Below are 16,710 nucleotides of genomic sequence, written 5' to 3' on the forward strand. Positions count from 1 at the left end.
GACTCAAAATCTTTGTTTCTTTGATTGTTGTTTGATTGGTCTCACAAGTGGGGTTTTATCAATAGCAATTTCATTGTTGATTTCAGTGAGTCACTATACTTTTGTACTTTAACTTATTCTTTGTGATTTGTTAGGCTTGTTTGTGTTCGTTATATATGTACATGTTATTTTTCTTCAATAAAACATCACTACTTATCAAAAAATAAAAAGAAAGACTTTGCCTCCAATAATCTGCTATATTGGCATTTAGCAGGCCTGGTCTTTTGCTCGTATTTTTGTTGAATAGATGAGATTAAGAAAAATAGTTAATGTCTTCATCTCCCAATCTTGAATAGCTCTCATAAAAGTGATATCCTGCATATTAGTCGCATTCCAATTCAAATAATCCGCCATAAAAGAGCCTCCTTATTTTGAGCAATTTTGCACAAATATGAAAATGCATCCTTCAAAGCCCCATCACCGCACCATCAGTCTTGTCAAAACCCATTTATCATTTCCACTACCAACTTCAAAATTTATAAGCTTGGAAAATTGATCCCAACCCATTCTAATATATTTCCACAGGTATAACCATAACAGCCCCTACCTGCCTTCGAACACCGGTCATCCTATTCATTACAGATTTTCTCTCCACTGCTTTTCTCTGTGACAAAACCAGTCACTTTCCTAATAAAGATTGGTTGAAAGACATCAAACCTCTTATTCCAAAGCCCCCTGCTGGATTGGTTCACAAACCTTCTTCATCATCTTTATTAGTACTTTTTATTGTCATTATCGAACCCATAATGTTGCCTTTTTCAATTCAATAGTTGGCCCTTCAGTGCCTTCACCTTATTTATTGGACAAAATCTAATTGCCTCAAGAGTTTAGCATCGGTCACAGCATGAAAGCTGGTTCTTTTTTTAAATGTTTTCTGTTCATATCACAAATTTTCAGCTATGGCCAAGGCAAAATGACATATCAGATTAATTATTCCAGTTAGGATTTTCTGTAAATTTCAAATTAGGGAACTATTTACAGAGAAAGCATCTCAACAAACATCTGTCCTTGGACGAGAAATTCCTGGACAATGAATTGTGTGCCTTCTGTTTCCTTTCATGGTTTATTATTCCTTGGCCTTTGGTTGATTTGTTATTTACTCATTTGGCTTTGTATACTGAAATCTACAGACACTATTCATCTTACATGTTTGAGTTTTTAAGCTTAAGGAGAAAAAGAAACCCCCTCCCCTTAAAAAAAATTAAAAATAAAAACCTCCAAAAAGAGTTGTAGTTAATGAAACAAAGAAGACTCACAACTCACATATTTCAATTGGTTGATATATATACACACACACACATATATTTGAGGTTCAATATGATCTCCTGCTATTCTCTACACCCCTACCTCTAGTTTCACTAAGTGGTCATTTGTACCTCTAGTGTCACTAGGTGGTCATTTTGGAGCCTTAGCTGGTGATTTGGCTATTTCCCACTGGGAAGCACAGTTCAATATGAGTAAATATTTTATCCTTGGTAAAGCTTTGATAATAATGTTATGGCATTTGTAAATTTGAGTTGATTTTAGCCAAATAGAACAAGCTCCAACAGGTGATGTAATTTTCTAATTTTTAGTTCATAACTAGTTTATTGCCAGGCATAGGCCTATGTGGTCTTCGTCCATATTTATGTTGCACACTTTTTTTTTTTTGGGTATACTGATATGTCATTTTCTCCTCAGGAATGCAATGATGGATCCTCTTTACTTGACACATACCCAGAAAGTTTAGCCATGTATAGGCATCTGTTTTTCAGTGGAGTGGATTTTGATATGATTCGTCACTCGCATACTTACCCAGGTTAATTGTTTTTCAAATTCTTCTCTTAGAGACTTCTTTCAGTTTCAGGTAGTTTATTTTCATAACCCATATTTTGCATCTTATGGAAATATTCTTTATATTTAAAACCATATGGTCAGTATGGTATGTTGCTCATCATCATAAATTGGGTGCATTAGATTTGGATCGTGGACTCAAGCTCTCTGATGAAGATCTAGAAGATCTAGAATTGGGAACAAATCTCATTTGTAGTTCGTTGTCAAGTGCTTTGACCTTCGAAATGGACCAAAGAATGGAGATAAGAGACAAAGATGTGTGTGGCATGCAAGAGGTTTGCTCCCAATTTATTAGATTGCAATTTGGGCAAGTTGAAACTCACCTCCATATCAAGATCTATTGTGCAAGCTTTTGTTGTAAAATTTTGGGGTTGACTATTTTGTGACCCAAACAAACTCCGATATAGTGATACTAACTGATACGTTGAACAGTTTGCAAATTCTAGAGTATTTCTTAGAAGATGATTTAAATAGCTCCGAATATTTACCTTCTGTATTAAGAGTTCTCTTCTTGAATTGATTGAACCAACTCAGTTGATAACAAAATTGCGAAATGAGATTATTAAACACAGTATAGAACTTCAAAACACATTGAATGGATTTAGGGTGGTATTTTAAGACTCCTTGTTACCTCATGATCGTTATGGCTTTGCCAATAACATTTATACCATTTATAATTTTGAATAAATTGATGATCAGATTTGCAAGGCAATATCTCTCTCTTACGAAGCTTTATCAACCTTGCTTCAAGATCAGACCTTTTTCTTTGGAGAAAGGTAAATAATGTCACTACAAATGTATTTTTAAAATTCCTCTCAGTTTCCACCAGATACTGCCTTTTCTTTTCGTACTATTCTTATTATCTTTTGTTCTGCACAGGCCAACCAGCTTAGATGCTTTGTTCATTGGCCATGCCCTTTTCGTTGTGCATGTTGTGAGAGTAAGTAATTTAACCTTTTAGCTTGTATCATATACATAAATTTTTTTTTCCTTGTCAAGTCTTTGCAAGATAGCATGCAATTGATAACCTGCATATATGTTTAAATTCCTACATGGATAAAATCATTTAAAAAAAAAAGAAAAAAAAAGACATTGGCAACAAAAATCACCCAAACATATTTGATGGATACAAAAACAAATGATAAAAGATTGAAACCACACAATTGGGTTGTCCTTCACTCTTCCTTGCCATAGAGTTAACCCTAGAGCCATTCACAAGAAGCAATCAATGGAAACAATTGACATCACTATTTATTTGTTTTTGCCGTTAATTGGGAACAAAAGTTGCATGTAAGACCCACAAAAAGTTTATTATTACCTTCTTAACGTTTGCTTATTTTCTTGGTTTTTTTTCTTGGAGAAACTTTCATAAAGTGGAACCACGTGTTGCCCACTTATTTGTAGAAATATGTCAAGGCTATTTCCTTTAAGAACAGACATCTTGTGATCATTCTTTCTTGAACTTTTCAACTCAAAGGAAAGAATGTTAATATATTCTTAGACAGACATGTATGATGTAAAAGAGCTCTCAATTAGCATACACATTTTGTGTCTTGAACTTGTACTTTGATTGGTCATACCCTGAAAATCCCAAATACATGGAAGCGTAGGTGGATGATACCTCTAGGCTCTTAACTTCCATTAGAATACCACCCAGTTGAATCCTTGTTGCTAATTACAAAATTTTGAACGAAACAACTACTGCAGCTAACTTTACATCAGAGAGATACATGGGTGTATAAACCCAACTGAAACAGAATTGTGTACTTGTGGCTGTCACCTTCAACTGCATATACTATTTGAATTCATTGTTCCAATCAAGTTTCAGTAATAATTTTCTATTAAAAGATGATACTCTACTTATCCTAAAGCTTGATCCATAATAGTGTTTGTTTGGTCAAGATGCTTTTAGTAATGTGATGCAATGCTATGCATTAAATTCCCCATGCTATAGACATTACAATTTTCACAATTAATTTCAAAACTGCTAGGTTTTTATTTTTAATCCAATAGTTACAATGGGAGAGGGGGATTTGAATCTTGGATGTTATGGAAACACCATGAGGTGCCAAATAGTTTTGTTTTAAGGCACAAATATGCAGGCTATAAAGATGCTATTTTCTTCTATTCCATCTATTTGTCACTTGTGCATTAAGTTCAAAGAAGATCTCTGTCACAACTACTAAGTTGGTAGGTTATTATTGAGTCTTATATGAGCCCACCATTGATACTATTTTATTATACACCATTAATAACTTGCCACCTCAAATGGTTGTAAAATTTTATGGGAACTTATTGTTCTACTTCCATCCATACTTGTGTGCTATATGCACCACAATCATTCTAAAAAGTTGTAAAATTTTGATTCACTCACCATTGTAAACTTCGTTTGTTTGACAGGAAGAATCAGTTCTTAAAAGTTGTAAAATTTTGATTCACTCACCATTGTAAACTTTGTTTGTCTGACAGGAAGAATCAGTTCTACATGAGAAGCTATTTGAATATCCCAATCTTGTCAACCATGCCACAGTTCACGGTCATGAGGTCATGGCTGTAAGACCACAATCTATGTCAGAGATTTTATCCCGGAGTAAGTATTTATATTTCAAAAACAATAATAAACATCAAATCTATGATTTATCTTAAAATTTAATTAGGAAATGAAAAAAAAAATCAGCAGCACTAAGAATTTAAAAACATAGCATTAAACAAAACACAGAGGTCAGACCTTTAGAGAGATGGCATGTGCCCTCTGACCAAAAAATGTGTTGTAGGTTTAAGTATTTGTCAGCATCTCCAAAATTTGGGAATAAAGCTGCCTATAACTACCAATCCTGGATTCTGCAAATGCCTTGTGCATAGTGTATGATAGTTTAGTATCAAACAAAATACTTGTTTATACATACAAAAACTATGCAAAAAACACTCGATGAACAACAGCTTCCGATATATTCCTTTGAGAGAAATGTTGTGGTAACAGCTCATACTATATATTGACGAAATGTAGTGGTAACAGTTCACACTATATAATGAGAGATTGCAGATCTTTAATGACAAAACTTCTGCACATTCAACTTTTTTTTTTTTTTAAGATAATATGACTTTTATTGAAAAAATTGAAAATCAAGTTCACGATGGTGAACACTCTGAGCAAGAACAGACGTGAACACTCTGAGCAAGAACAGATACAATATAATCAAATACTAAAGGAAATAGAGACTAAAAAATCAGATAAAGAAATACAATTCGGAAATCCCCAAATACCAGCCCAAAGAAACATAGTACCAAAGATGAGAGATTTTAGATGATCTAATGTTCTCTGTCTTCAAAAGTGCAGGTATTGCATTCATGCCAAACTAACCACATTAAACATGCCAGGACCATATTCCAAATGGTTGAAAGATACTTTCCAAACCAGTTTCTCCACACAAAGAAAAAAGAGTTGACTAACCTTGGCATTACCCATTGGATCTCAAACACTGCAAAAGCTTCGCACCATAAGGCGTGAGAAAACTTACAGTGAAGAAAAAGGTGATTTACTGATTCCCCATCATAGTAGCATAAACAACACCTGTTAACCAGAAACCAACATCTCTTGACAAAATTGTCAATGGTGATATCACATCATTAGCTGATGTCCATAAGAAGAAAAACACCCATTTAGGCACCTTTGCACACCAAATGCCCTCCCAAGGAAATTCATCGGTGTTAGGACTAGATAACAACTTATAAAAAGAGCGCACATCAAATACCCCAATCGTAGTCAATCTCCAAACTAGGTGATCATCCCCCTCACCCCTCGGCATAGAGGAATAAATAAGCTCAAAAAAGGAATAAACAGTGTTTGCCTCCCAATCCTAAGGACCATGACAGAAAAGTAAATTTCAACTCCTACCTCCTTCAGAAGTAGATATTACCAAGTCAGAGACCCATGCTTCTTTAGATAGAGAGCAAGCAAACATAGCAGGAAAAAGTTCCTTCAAAGGAATAGGCCCACACCAAGGATCATGCCAAAAACTAACACGACAACCCTACCCCAAATTATACAAAATTTAACTAAAGAACTTCTTTGTTCCTTCCTAGATACTCCTCCACATCCCACACCCATGAGAACCTCTTACCCCACTAGTGCACCAGCCTCCTCTCCCCTCACTATATTTGGCTGCTATAACCTGACGCCATAATTTGTTACTTTCTTTCCCAAAACGCCACAACTACTTCCCAAGTAAAGGCCTTGTTAAAAAACCCAATCCTCCGGATTCCCAAACCACCGCTCTTAACAAGCAAACAAACCTTATTCCAAGCAACTAAAGGATATTTAAAAACATCCTCTGATCCCCCCCAAAGGAAATTCCTTTGAATCCTTTCTATTCTAGTTGCCACAGCCTGAGTGATAGTAAACAAAGATAAAAAATAGATGGGAAGGCTTGAAAGAGTACTTTTTAACAAAGTAAGCCCGCCACCTTTCAACAAATAAAGCCTTTTCCAACCAGATAGCCTTTTCTCCATCTTTTCTATAATAGGATTCCATATCAATGCATTCTTATAATGGGCCCCGAGAGGCCTGCCCAGATATCTCATAGGCAATGTGCCCACCTTGCAACATAGGGTACGCACGGGCCAAAGCATTCAAATTCCCAACATCACCAACAGGAACAATCTCACTCTTACCTTCATTAACTTTCAGGCCCGTAATAGCTTCAAAGAAGATCAACACCATCTGAATGTATAATAACTGTTCCCTAGAAGCATCACAAAACAAAATAGTGCCTTCAGCAAAAAGAAGATGAGAGATATGCACACACCCTTGTCTATGGGACCCCGCTTGAAAACCACAAAGAAAACCACCATTTTCCGTTCTCTTTAGCAATCTACTCAGAACTTCCATAACTAATAGGAATAATAGAGGAGACAAAGGATCCCCTTGGCAAAGGCCACAAGAACTACCAAAAAAACCAACAGGAGCCCCATTGACCAAAACTGAGAATTTAACTGTAGAAATACACGCCTTAATCAATCCACTCCACCTCGCCCCAAATCCCATCATTTCCATAAGGTAAAATATGGCATTCCAATTCACATGATCATAAGTCTTCTCAATGTCCAATTTAACTATAACACCTGGATTGCCACTCTTCAACCTACTATCTAAACATTCATTAGCAATTAGATCGGATCAAGAATCTGTCTTCCTCCCACAAAAGAATTCTGAGAATCGGATATCAGTTTATCCAAAACCCCTCAGAGTCTATGAGTCCTTAGCAAAAAGCTTGTAAAGACTACCCACAAGACTAATAGGGTGAAAGTCTTTAATATTGACTGCATTAGTCTTCTTAGGGATCAAACATAGAAAAGTGGCATTAAGAGATTTCTCAAAAACACACTGACTATGAAAATCCTTGAAAAATGCCATGACATCCCCTTCTAAAACACTTCAGCACTTATGAAAGAAAGCCATAGAAAACCCATCTAGTCCAGGGGCCTTATCACCTTCCGCCTCCATGAGAGCCTCAATAATCTCCTCCTCAAACTTCCTCTCCAACATAGACCTCTCAATTTCGTCTAAACAAGTGAACTCTAACCTGTCAATAGTAGGCCTCCAAAGCTTCTGGTTCCTGATATAATTTTTTATAAAAATCCACCACCTGATCCGTAACATCTGACTCATCCTCATAATGAACGCCATCCACCTCCACTTCCCTGATTTGATTGGTTCACCTATGAGAATTGGCAATTCTATGAAAGAATCGCGTGTTGTTATCACCTTCTTTAATAAAAAGGGCCTTGGACATCTGCCTCCAAGAAATCTCTTCCAAAGAAGCCAAATAATCTATATCAGATTTAACCACCAATCTTCTAGCCCTATCCTTTTGAGTCAACACCTGCATCTCATCTCTCATGTCAATGTCTAAAAGCTTAGTTAGTAGACTCTTTTTTATAAAAGCTACTTCTCCAAAAACATACTTGTTCCAATGTTTCAAATCCCCTTTCAAGGCCTTCAACTTACAAGCTAGAACATAACTAAGAGGCCCCACAAAGTGACAACCATTCCACCAAAGCCGAACCTTATCCACAAAACTCTCCACCTTTAGCCACATATTTTCAAATCTAAAAGGACTTTTTCCCCTTGACATGCCACCCGCCTCCACTAGTAAAGGACAATGATCCGACACCACCCTAGGGAGAGTCCTTTGAGTCACATCTAAGAAATGCTCCTCTCAATCAACTGATATCAAAACTTATCAATTCTGGACATTGAAGGAGTGTCAAAATCTCGAAACCAAGCATATTCACCTCCCACCAAAGGCAAATCCACTAGCAAATGCTTTGCAATAAAATCTGAAAATTTAAACATAGCTGAACTAAAAGAATTACAGCCAAGTCTCTCATCCGAGTATCTGAAAACATTGAAATCACCAAATAAACACCAAGCCCTAGCCCACCGTGACCTCACAAAGTCCAGTTTTGCCCACATTGCATCCCTAAGGCTTTCGTCAGTCGGTCCGTACACCCCTGAACAGATCCATTCAAAGCCATCTGACACTCCCTTTAATAAAATTGAAACTGAAAAACTTCCAACCACCAAATCAACTTTCTCAAAAACCCTTCTATCCCACATCAAAATTACACCCCCAGCTGTATGCAAGGCATCTAAGGCCCCCCAGTCTACAAAAGGGCTACCCCAGAGGTTTTTTACCAAGATAGAGCTAGTGCTGTCCAATTTAGATTCTTGAAGACATACAATATCACACTTCCACTCCCTTAAGAGATTCTTCACAACCTCTCTCTTATGAGGATTATTCAATCCCCTCACATTCCAAGATAGAAGATTCAAATTCATTGACCAACAAACGAACCCAAACCAAAGGATGTCAAACTGCCTCTTGTACTTTCTACCAGAATGCCCATCGTAATTAATAGAAGAAAACAAATTCCTTAATTCCCTCATACCTTTTTGGGTAGAGTTGCTTGTCCAGCGAGTAGTAGCAACAGTCGCTTATTGCTCCAAACCCTCTCAAGTTTCTAGAAAAAATCAATACAGTGTCTCTCGCAACAAGCAATGGGGAATCCCACAAAAGTACCAAACCCTTTGATCATCGTTCTCACCCATTCTGAAGGCTCCAATTCCTCCTCCATAGAAGGCCCATCTGAATCATCTTCCAAAGTGACGAGATCACGAACACCATTTGGGTCCCACAAAGCCAAAGGAGTGACGTCCGTAGAATCTGCCTCACCCTTATCCGAAGACAGAGGGTCATCCCAAACCAGTCTAGGAATCTTAGACTCATTCAAACCATAACCCACCTCACTTACAGGAAAGGACAAGTCAAAACTCACCAAAAATTGCCTCTGAACCAAATCTAGACACCCAAAATCTGCAACATTCATCGAACGGATACCAACAGGTGGGTCGGCGTTCAAAAACCCAACCCCTTGGTCAATGGTTTGTTCGGCAGCATTAGGAGAGTGGACCAGTTCACTGTCAGTGCTCAAACCCACCTCCACGATTGTACCGTGAGCACCCGGTTCTGCATCAATGGAATCAGCCACTGAAACATGGTCATCGGGCTTTGTGGCAGCGACAGGAGGGCAGCCCAGTCCCTCATTGGAGCTCAAGATCTCTCCTTCCTCTTCCTCGTGTGTCCCCGACCCTTCTCTAGTCTCCCAAATTGAAGATTGCATGTTATCTTCCACGTCACCGACACATATCTGTCTTGGAAGGACAATCATGGGCTAGCCAGACCCTTTCTCACGGGTGGTTGTGTGTTGGGCTTGAGCTTGAGAAGGCCCACTTACATTGGGCTGTGTTTTACCCCAAGAAACAACCTACTTACCCTCACCCACCAAATCAATCGAGATTTTTAAATTAAAATGGGCCTAGATCCATTTCAAGTGACTTACACGTACAAGTCTACCAGCTGTTGACACACTAGCTTTACTTGACTTTTTGGTAAAATCAAATCCCCCCAAAGACTCCAGACTTATTTTCTGATCAGTTATATTTGGAAACTGCTTCACAAAACATAAATCACTCCCTTTATTTTTGTGGACCTTTAATTTTTTCCAAACTAGAGACTTTTGCATGTCAACTATTTTTTTGAACTCACCACCTCCGGCCACCACCTTTTTCTCCAACCCATAGGTGGTCTTTCCCAAAAAATGGTCACGTAATCTCGTTCCAAACAAAGCCCAACTGCCTATCTTGGTCCCTTCTGGAACCCGTAGGCAGCCCATTCTTGCACCATTGTGGTAAGATTTCCACAAATACGCCACCTTTGTTAGATCTATTGGTGATCTCCAAAAGACGTAAACGTTTGAAAAAGTGTTGTTTTCAAAAATTCCCATGATAAAGATTTGCAAAACAAGCAATAATCTAATCCAAACCCAAACGGCCCACCATAATTGAGCCATGGAATTGACCCCGATGTTCCATGAATAGCATAAGAATCTATTCTACCACCATCAAAAGCTAAAGAAAAAGCCTTTGAATCAATTCAAAAGAATGCTGAAGACCTCTCTAACTCCCCTGATTGTGATTTAGGCTTGGGCAGTGAGGATAGAGGTTTAGGTGGCTGTGTGAGATTAACATGTGGGGTAGGTTTAGGCTAAAGGGTTGAGGGGTGTGAAAGGTGTTGAGGATAGGAAGCTGTAGGTACAGGTGTTGCAAGGAGTGGTGGTTGAGGTACCTGACCAAATGTCAGCCAAAAGAATTGTGATGGTGTAAAAGGTAGAAAGGAGCCAAAAGATAGAGGAAGATGATATGGATGGAACGTTGGTGGCAGTGGTCGTATTGGTTGTGTATATGGAGGGTGAAGTTGGACAGGTTGTGATGAAGGGGGTGTATGTGGTGGTGGTGGTGGTGAGGTAGGGCGAGGAGGCAGAGAAGTCATTTTTTTAATTTGATCTATAAGAAACTGAGATCTCAACAATTATGAAAATATTGTGATAAAAAGTAGTGTTATAACATTTTCACAAAACATTTATTTTCAGTTGTGGTCGATTACAATCTCTTTTTTTTTTCTTTTATAAGTAACAAAAAAAATTTATTAAAAAACACACAGCCTAGTACATAGGAAATGTACAAAAAGGAAAAAACATCAACAAACCAAATTACAATGATCTAGCAACACAAGAAGGGAAGTACAAGAAAAAGATGGTAAAACAAGACACCATTCAAGAAGAGTAAAAAAGAAGAAAGACTTAAACTCAATCATGGACCGTTCACGACCCTCAAAACTTCTAGAATTCCGTTCCCGCCAGATACACCACATCAAACAGTGCAGCACAAGCCTCCAAATAACTATATTACGATGACGCCTAAATTTGCATGTCCAACAATCCAACAAATCCACTACCCTTAAGAGGCATCACCCAACAAATACCAAACAAGCAAAAGATCATACTCCACATGTCAAAGGCTATAGGACAGTAAAGGAGGAGATGATCTACAGGTTCCCTACACCTTTTGCACATAAAACAACATTCAAGGAGAACAAAATGCCTCTTTCAAAGGTTGTCTATAGTCAGAATCTTGCCTAAAGCCGTAGTCCAAGAGAAAAAAGCTACCCAAGGAGGAACCTTCGATTGCCACACCATTTTCCAAGGGAAAGAAATGCCAGTAGAAGGGGAAATAGAATGATAATACCCACTCACCTTGAAACCTCAACTGTTGGCTAGCTTCCAACAAAGATTGTTAAAACCAACACATCGCACCTTTGTGGAATAGATCAAGACCATAAATGAATCCAAAGATTGTGACTCTTGATCATTCACTAAACGACGAAACTGAATGTCCCAAGAAACTCTCCCATTTACAAAGCACATAACCTCAAAGACCGAAGCACCCTTTGTTGTTCTACTAATATTATATAAATCTGGAAACGCCTCCTTAAAAGGACGATCCCTACACCACACATCATCCTAAAACTTCACACGAGTTCCATCACCCACTTCATACCGAATGAACTTGGAAAAATTCCCCTAGCCACTCCAAATGAACTTCCACAAACAAACACCATATGCCCCAGACAGATTTTGTGCACCAACCACCCCCACTCATTCCCATACTTCGCCCCAATGACCCTTCTCCAAAGGGCATCATTCTCCAAACCATAGCGCCACAACCATTAGGCTAATAACGCAGAGTTAAACCTTCTCAAACACCTAATGCCTAACCCTCCATTCTTCACTGGCCTACATATCTTAGACCAATTTACTAAGTGAATTTTATGCTCATCCCCCATACTAGTCCAAAGGAAATCCCTTTGTAATTTCTCCATCCTCTTAGCCACCTTGCCTGGGATAGGGAAAAGAGAAAGGAAATACATAGGTAGGCTAGAGAGAGTACTCTTAATAAGAGTAACCTTAACCCCCCTTAGATAAATACAACCTCTTCCAACCAACTAGCCTTCGCTCCATCTTCTCCAAAATAGGATTCCAAATCGTCTTATCTTTAAAAGAAGCACCCAAAGAAAGACCTAAATATTTCAACGGAAGAGCCAACTCCCTACAGCCCAAAATCTCCACTAGCTCATGAAGATTAGGCACATCCCCAACTGGAACCAATTCAGACTTTCCTAAATTAATTTTTAGCCCTGACATCTCCTCAAATCTAGAGAGAATCCCACGCAAGGCTGTTATATGATTGCTATCAGCATCATAGAAAACAAATGTATCATCCGCAAAGAAAAGGTGAGAAACTGTCATTAAGGAACCAGTCATATTCCCCACTGTGAAGCCCGAAAACTGCCCTACTGCAGTAGCTGCAACCAACACACGGCTCAATGCCTCCATGACAATATCAAAGAGAAAAGGGGATAAAAGGTCACCTTGCCAAAGTCCTCTAGAACTCCCAAAAAGTAAGAAGGGCTACCATTGATCAAAATGAAGAATTTAACAATTGATATACAACACCTAGCCCACCTTCTCCAATTTTTAGAAAAGCCACACTGCTGTAACAGAAACATGAGAAACTCCCAATTCACATGATCATGTGCTTTCTCAATATCCAATTTGCACAGCACCGCCAAAACCCCTGCCTTCAATCGACTGTCTAAACATTCAGAAGCAATAAGGACAGAATCTAAAATCTATCTACCTTTCACATAGGCATTCTGAGATTCAGAAATAAGGCCGTGAACCACCCTACGCATTCAATTGGCTAACACCTTAGCAATAATCTTGTACAACCCTCCCACCAAACTAATAGGCCGAAAGTCTTTGACATCCACATCAATTTTCTTAGGAATGAAAGCAAGAAAAGTAGCATTGAAGCTCTTTTCAAACACAGCGTGGGCATGAAAACTGTGAAACACATTCATAATATCTAATTTCACCAAGCTCCAATAGGACTGGAAAAATGCCATTGTAAAACCATCCGAACTTGGCACTTTATCACCATTGAAATCATGGACCACTCCAAATACTTCTTCCTCATCAAAAGGCCTATCCAACCAAGTGACATCTTCCTTAGAAATTCTAGAAAAAACAACCTCATCCAAAATAGGTCTATGGACCTCATTCTCCATGTACAACTGCCTATAGAAATGAGTAATGCACCCCTCAATGCTCCCCTTATCCGTAACTAACTCTCCATCCACCATAAGCCTATCGATAGTATTGAACCTTTTATGCGAATTTGCAATATGATGAAAAAATTGTGTTCCTATCTCCCTCTCTAAGATAAAGAGCCCTAGATTTCTGCCTCCAGCAAATTTCTTCCAACAAAGTTGTTTTTTCTAGCTCTCCACGAATTCGATCCTTATCCTTACTTTCCTCCGCTAAAAGAACCCAGTCATCTTCGATAACTTCCAACGCATTAAACTCCTTCCATAAATTCTGCACCCTCAGACCTATATTGCCAAACTCCTCCACATTCCATCTTTTTAAATCCAATTTCAACCTCTTCAATTTGTTAGCCAAAGCAAAACTAGGAGTTCTTTGGAAATGATAGGACTCCCACCATGAACTCACCCTTTCCAAGAATCCCTCATCCTTTAACCACATGTTCTCAAACCTAAAAGGTTTTTTGCCTCCATGTAAACCCTACCCTCAAGAAGGATAGGAAAATGATCCGAAAGCAACCTAGATAAACGGCGTCGACAAAGAGATGGAAATTTCTCCTCCCAATCTACTGACACTAGAAACCTATCCAATCTAGATCTTGAAGCAACCTCTTTAGAATTAGACCAAGTGAGACTCCCCCCAACCAAAGGCAGGTCAATAAGGCTTTGCTCAAAGATAAAAGCTGAAAACCAATGCATAGCTGAAGTGAAATTTGCAAAACTGAACGTTCAAAAGGAAACCGCACCACATTAAAATCACCTCACACACACCAAGGCACATCCCACCAACTACGTAAGCCAGCTAACTCCTCCCATAAGAAACTTCTATCTCTATCACTATTGGATCCATAAACACTAGTGAAAGCCCAAACAAAATGATCCACCACATTTTTGAATTTACAAGAGACAGAGAAACAGCCCACTGTATCCTCCACCCTATCCACAACCTTGTTGTCCCACGTCAATAAAACCCCACCTAAAGCACCCACAAAGCCTAAATAGAGCCAATCTACATGTTGATCTCCCCACAAACTACAAATGACACCTCTATTAATTAACTCCATCTTAGTTTCTTGCAGACAAACAAAATCTGCTTTCCACTTTCGGATCAAATTTCTAACCCGAAGCCACTTATCTTGCTCATTCAACCCTCTCACATTCCATGAAACAATTCTCAAATTCATTGATGCACTACAACAGCCCGATTCCTACTAGCACTCCTATTCCTTTCTGACTCATTCTCATCACCCCACGAACTCATTAAACTCTTTAACTCACGATGCCCTTTATGCCCAGCCTTACCCATCTTCCTCTTAGAAGCTACATCAAGCATCTGCTTATTTCTTCGAGCTTCTAAAGCTAAGAGCAAGCCTGTAACTTGTTCTTCGAAACCCTCAAGCGAAGTCCCAACAGATTTCTGAAAAGGTTTAATTCTATTAGTTACCCATTGTGATAACTTGGTGTTACCTACATTCCTCTTACACCCTATCTCCTCAACTTTAGTAATCTCCGTAACCACTGAATTATCCATCGCTAGAGGTGCCACTTCTAATGGTTCACCTAAATGTTCCCAAGCCAACAGCCCCTCATCAGAGTCCCAAGCCTCACCCTCTGACCCAAAATCAAAGACAATTGAGCCCCCAACACCATCACACTCAGGAGCCCAACTAATAATTTGTCCCTCCTTAAAAAGAGAAGCCAAACCTGGTTTAACAACACCCTCCGAAGCAGTCTGATCCGACACGACTTCAAGAGAACAATATGTGGAAAGCGGAATAACTAATTTCCTCCCGTCCCGAAGTTCGAGCATCCAATCTTTAGAATTACCCCATGTTTTGCTCAAATCACCAACAAAATCACTAATTGTAGGACCAAAATTGTGTGGTGCTATGGTGAAGATCGGTTCAGATTTCTTTGATCCCTCTGCATGCTGAGATGACACTATCGGAAAAGTCTCACTACTCCCCTCTTTTGACCCCATTCCTAATATTTATATGCCCGCTCATATAAATATTTTTTTAAAACGAGCACAAACCGATGACAGGAAGGGGAAAAAAAGGGCTAATGAAGTGATGAATAGTACATATTGAATAAATCAAAAGGTACTATAGCTACTATAGTAGTTTTTACATATTCACACAACAAGTGTTACAAAATTTTCACAAAACATTTATTTTCAATTATGGTTAGTTAGTCTTATATTTTATTATTTTATTTCGACTTATAAGAAATTGACACCCCAATAATTGTGAAATTTGTTATGTCAATATAACAATACTTTTATTTTTAATTGTAGTTATTTCTAGTATGATATTTTATTTTGACCTATAAGGAATTAATATCTCAACAATTGTGAAAATATTATCACAATTTGTTGTGTTAACTAAAAGCTATATATAAAAATATAAAAATATAAAAAAAGAGTTGACCGGGTGATATTGCCAAAAAAAAGGCCAATAAACAATGCAAATTGAACAGACAACCAAAAAAAAAAAAAATGTAGCTACTACTACAGCTTTACGCATTCACACTTTTGTTATAAAAGTGTTGTGAAAAATGTTGCAGATGTAACACTTCTAATTTCACAATACCTTTATTTTTAGTTTTTTTTTTTATAAATAAAAAAAAAAAACTAAAAATAAAGGTATTGTAGTTGTGGTTGGTTCTAGTATGATATTTTATTTTAACCTATAGGGAATTAACAACTCAACAATTGTGAAAATATTGTAACAATTTATTATGTTAACTAACAACTTTATATAATAAAAAAATAGAAAAAAATTTAAAAAAAAAGGGAGTGGACCAGACGATATTGCCCAAAGAAAAAAAAAAGCTGCAAAATAGTGCTAAGTATTGAATAAACCAAAATAATGTAGTTTTTTTACTGTTGCTTTAGCGCATTCGCGCTTTTTATATATAGATTTTGGAATAGAGAAATTATCTATAAAAAGTAAAGGGAAAAGTTCCATGGATTTTTGAAAAGAAAAAATTTTCTTATCAAAGGGTAAGAAAAATTCCATGGATTTTGTAGAAAAAACTTTATTTTTCAAAGGGATGAAAATTTAAGGGATTTTGGAGAACTATGTTCAAAGTGATGAGAAGTTTAAAAGGAAAAAAGTTGTCAAGAGTGAAAACTCTATGGAATCTGAAAAGGTGTTTCTAGGGGGAAAAATTCCATGGTTCTGAAAATATACTTTTCAAAGGCAAATTCCTTAGGGGTTGTTTGGTAATGTTGGTCTAGTAACGTTGTTTTTATCTTTTGGAAATACGTATA

General features: G+C 37.8%; 1 protein-coding gene and 1 long non-coding RNA gene across 2 annotated transcripts; both read right to left on the reverse strand.

Annotated features, from left to right (window-relative positions):
• Positions 1–4,282: 4,282 nt before the first annotated feature.
• Positions 4,283–4,802, reverse strand: LOC126717473 (uncharacterized). The gene is made up of 2 exons (XR_007652615.1): positions 4,601–4,802; positions 4,283–4,423 (listed from the first exon to the last, which is right to left on the reverse strand). It is a non-coding gene; the product is annotated as an uncharacterized LOC126717473 (long non-coding RNA).
• A 1,613-nt stretch (positions 4,803–6,415) lies between these two features.
• Positions 6,416–7,970, reverse strand: LOC126719389 (uncharacterized). The gene is made up of 3 exons (XM_050421948.1): positions 7,591–7,970; positions 7,363–7,487; positions 6,416–7,020 (listed from the first exon to the last, which is right to left on the reverse strand). The coding sequence occupies exons 1-3, from the start codon at positions 7,968–7,970 to the stop codon at positions 6,416–6,418; spliced, it is 1,110 nt and encodes a 369-aa protein (XP_050277905.1).
• Positions 7,971–16,710: the final 8,740 nt, after the last annotated feature.

This window comes from Quercus robur, chromosome 3 (genome assembly GCF_932294415.1).
Source record: "Quercus robur chromosome 3, dhQueRobu3.1, whole genome shotgun sequence".
NCBI lineage: Eukaryota > Viridiplantae > Streptophyta > Magnoliopsida > Fagales > Fagaceae > Quercus > Quercus robur.

Excerpts from the sequence above, each read along its gene's own strand:
- LOC126719389 (XM_050421948.1), bottom strand. The coding sequence starts at position 7,970 with ATGTGGCTAAAGGTGGAGAGTTTTGTGGATAAGGTTCGGCTTTGGTGG. Across the intron at positions 7,488-7,590 it reads AGAATTGCCAATTCTCATAG|GAACCAGAAGCTTTGGAGGC; the intron begins GTGAACCAATCA and ends AAATTATATCAG. Across the intron at positions 7,021-7,362 it reads GGCTCTCATGGAGGCGGAAG|ATAGTAGGTTGAAGAGTGGC; the intron begins GTGATAAGGCCC and ends ATGAATGTTTAG.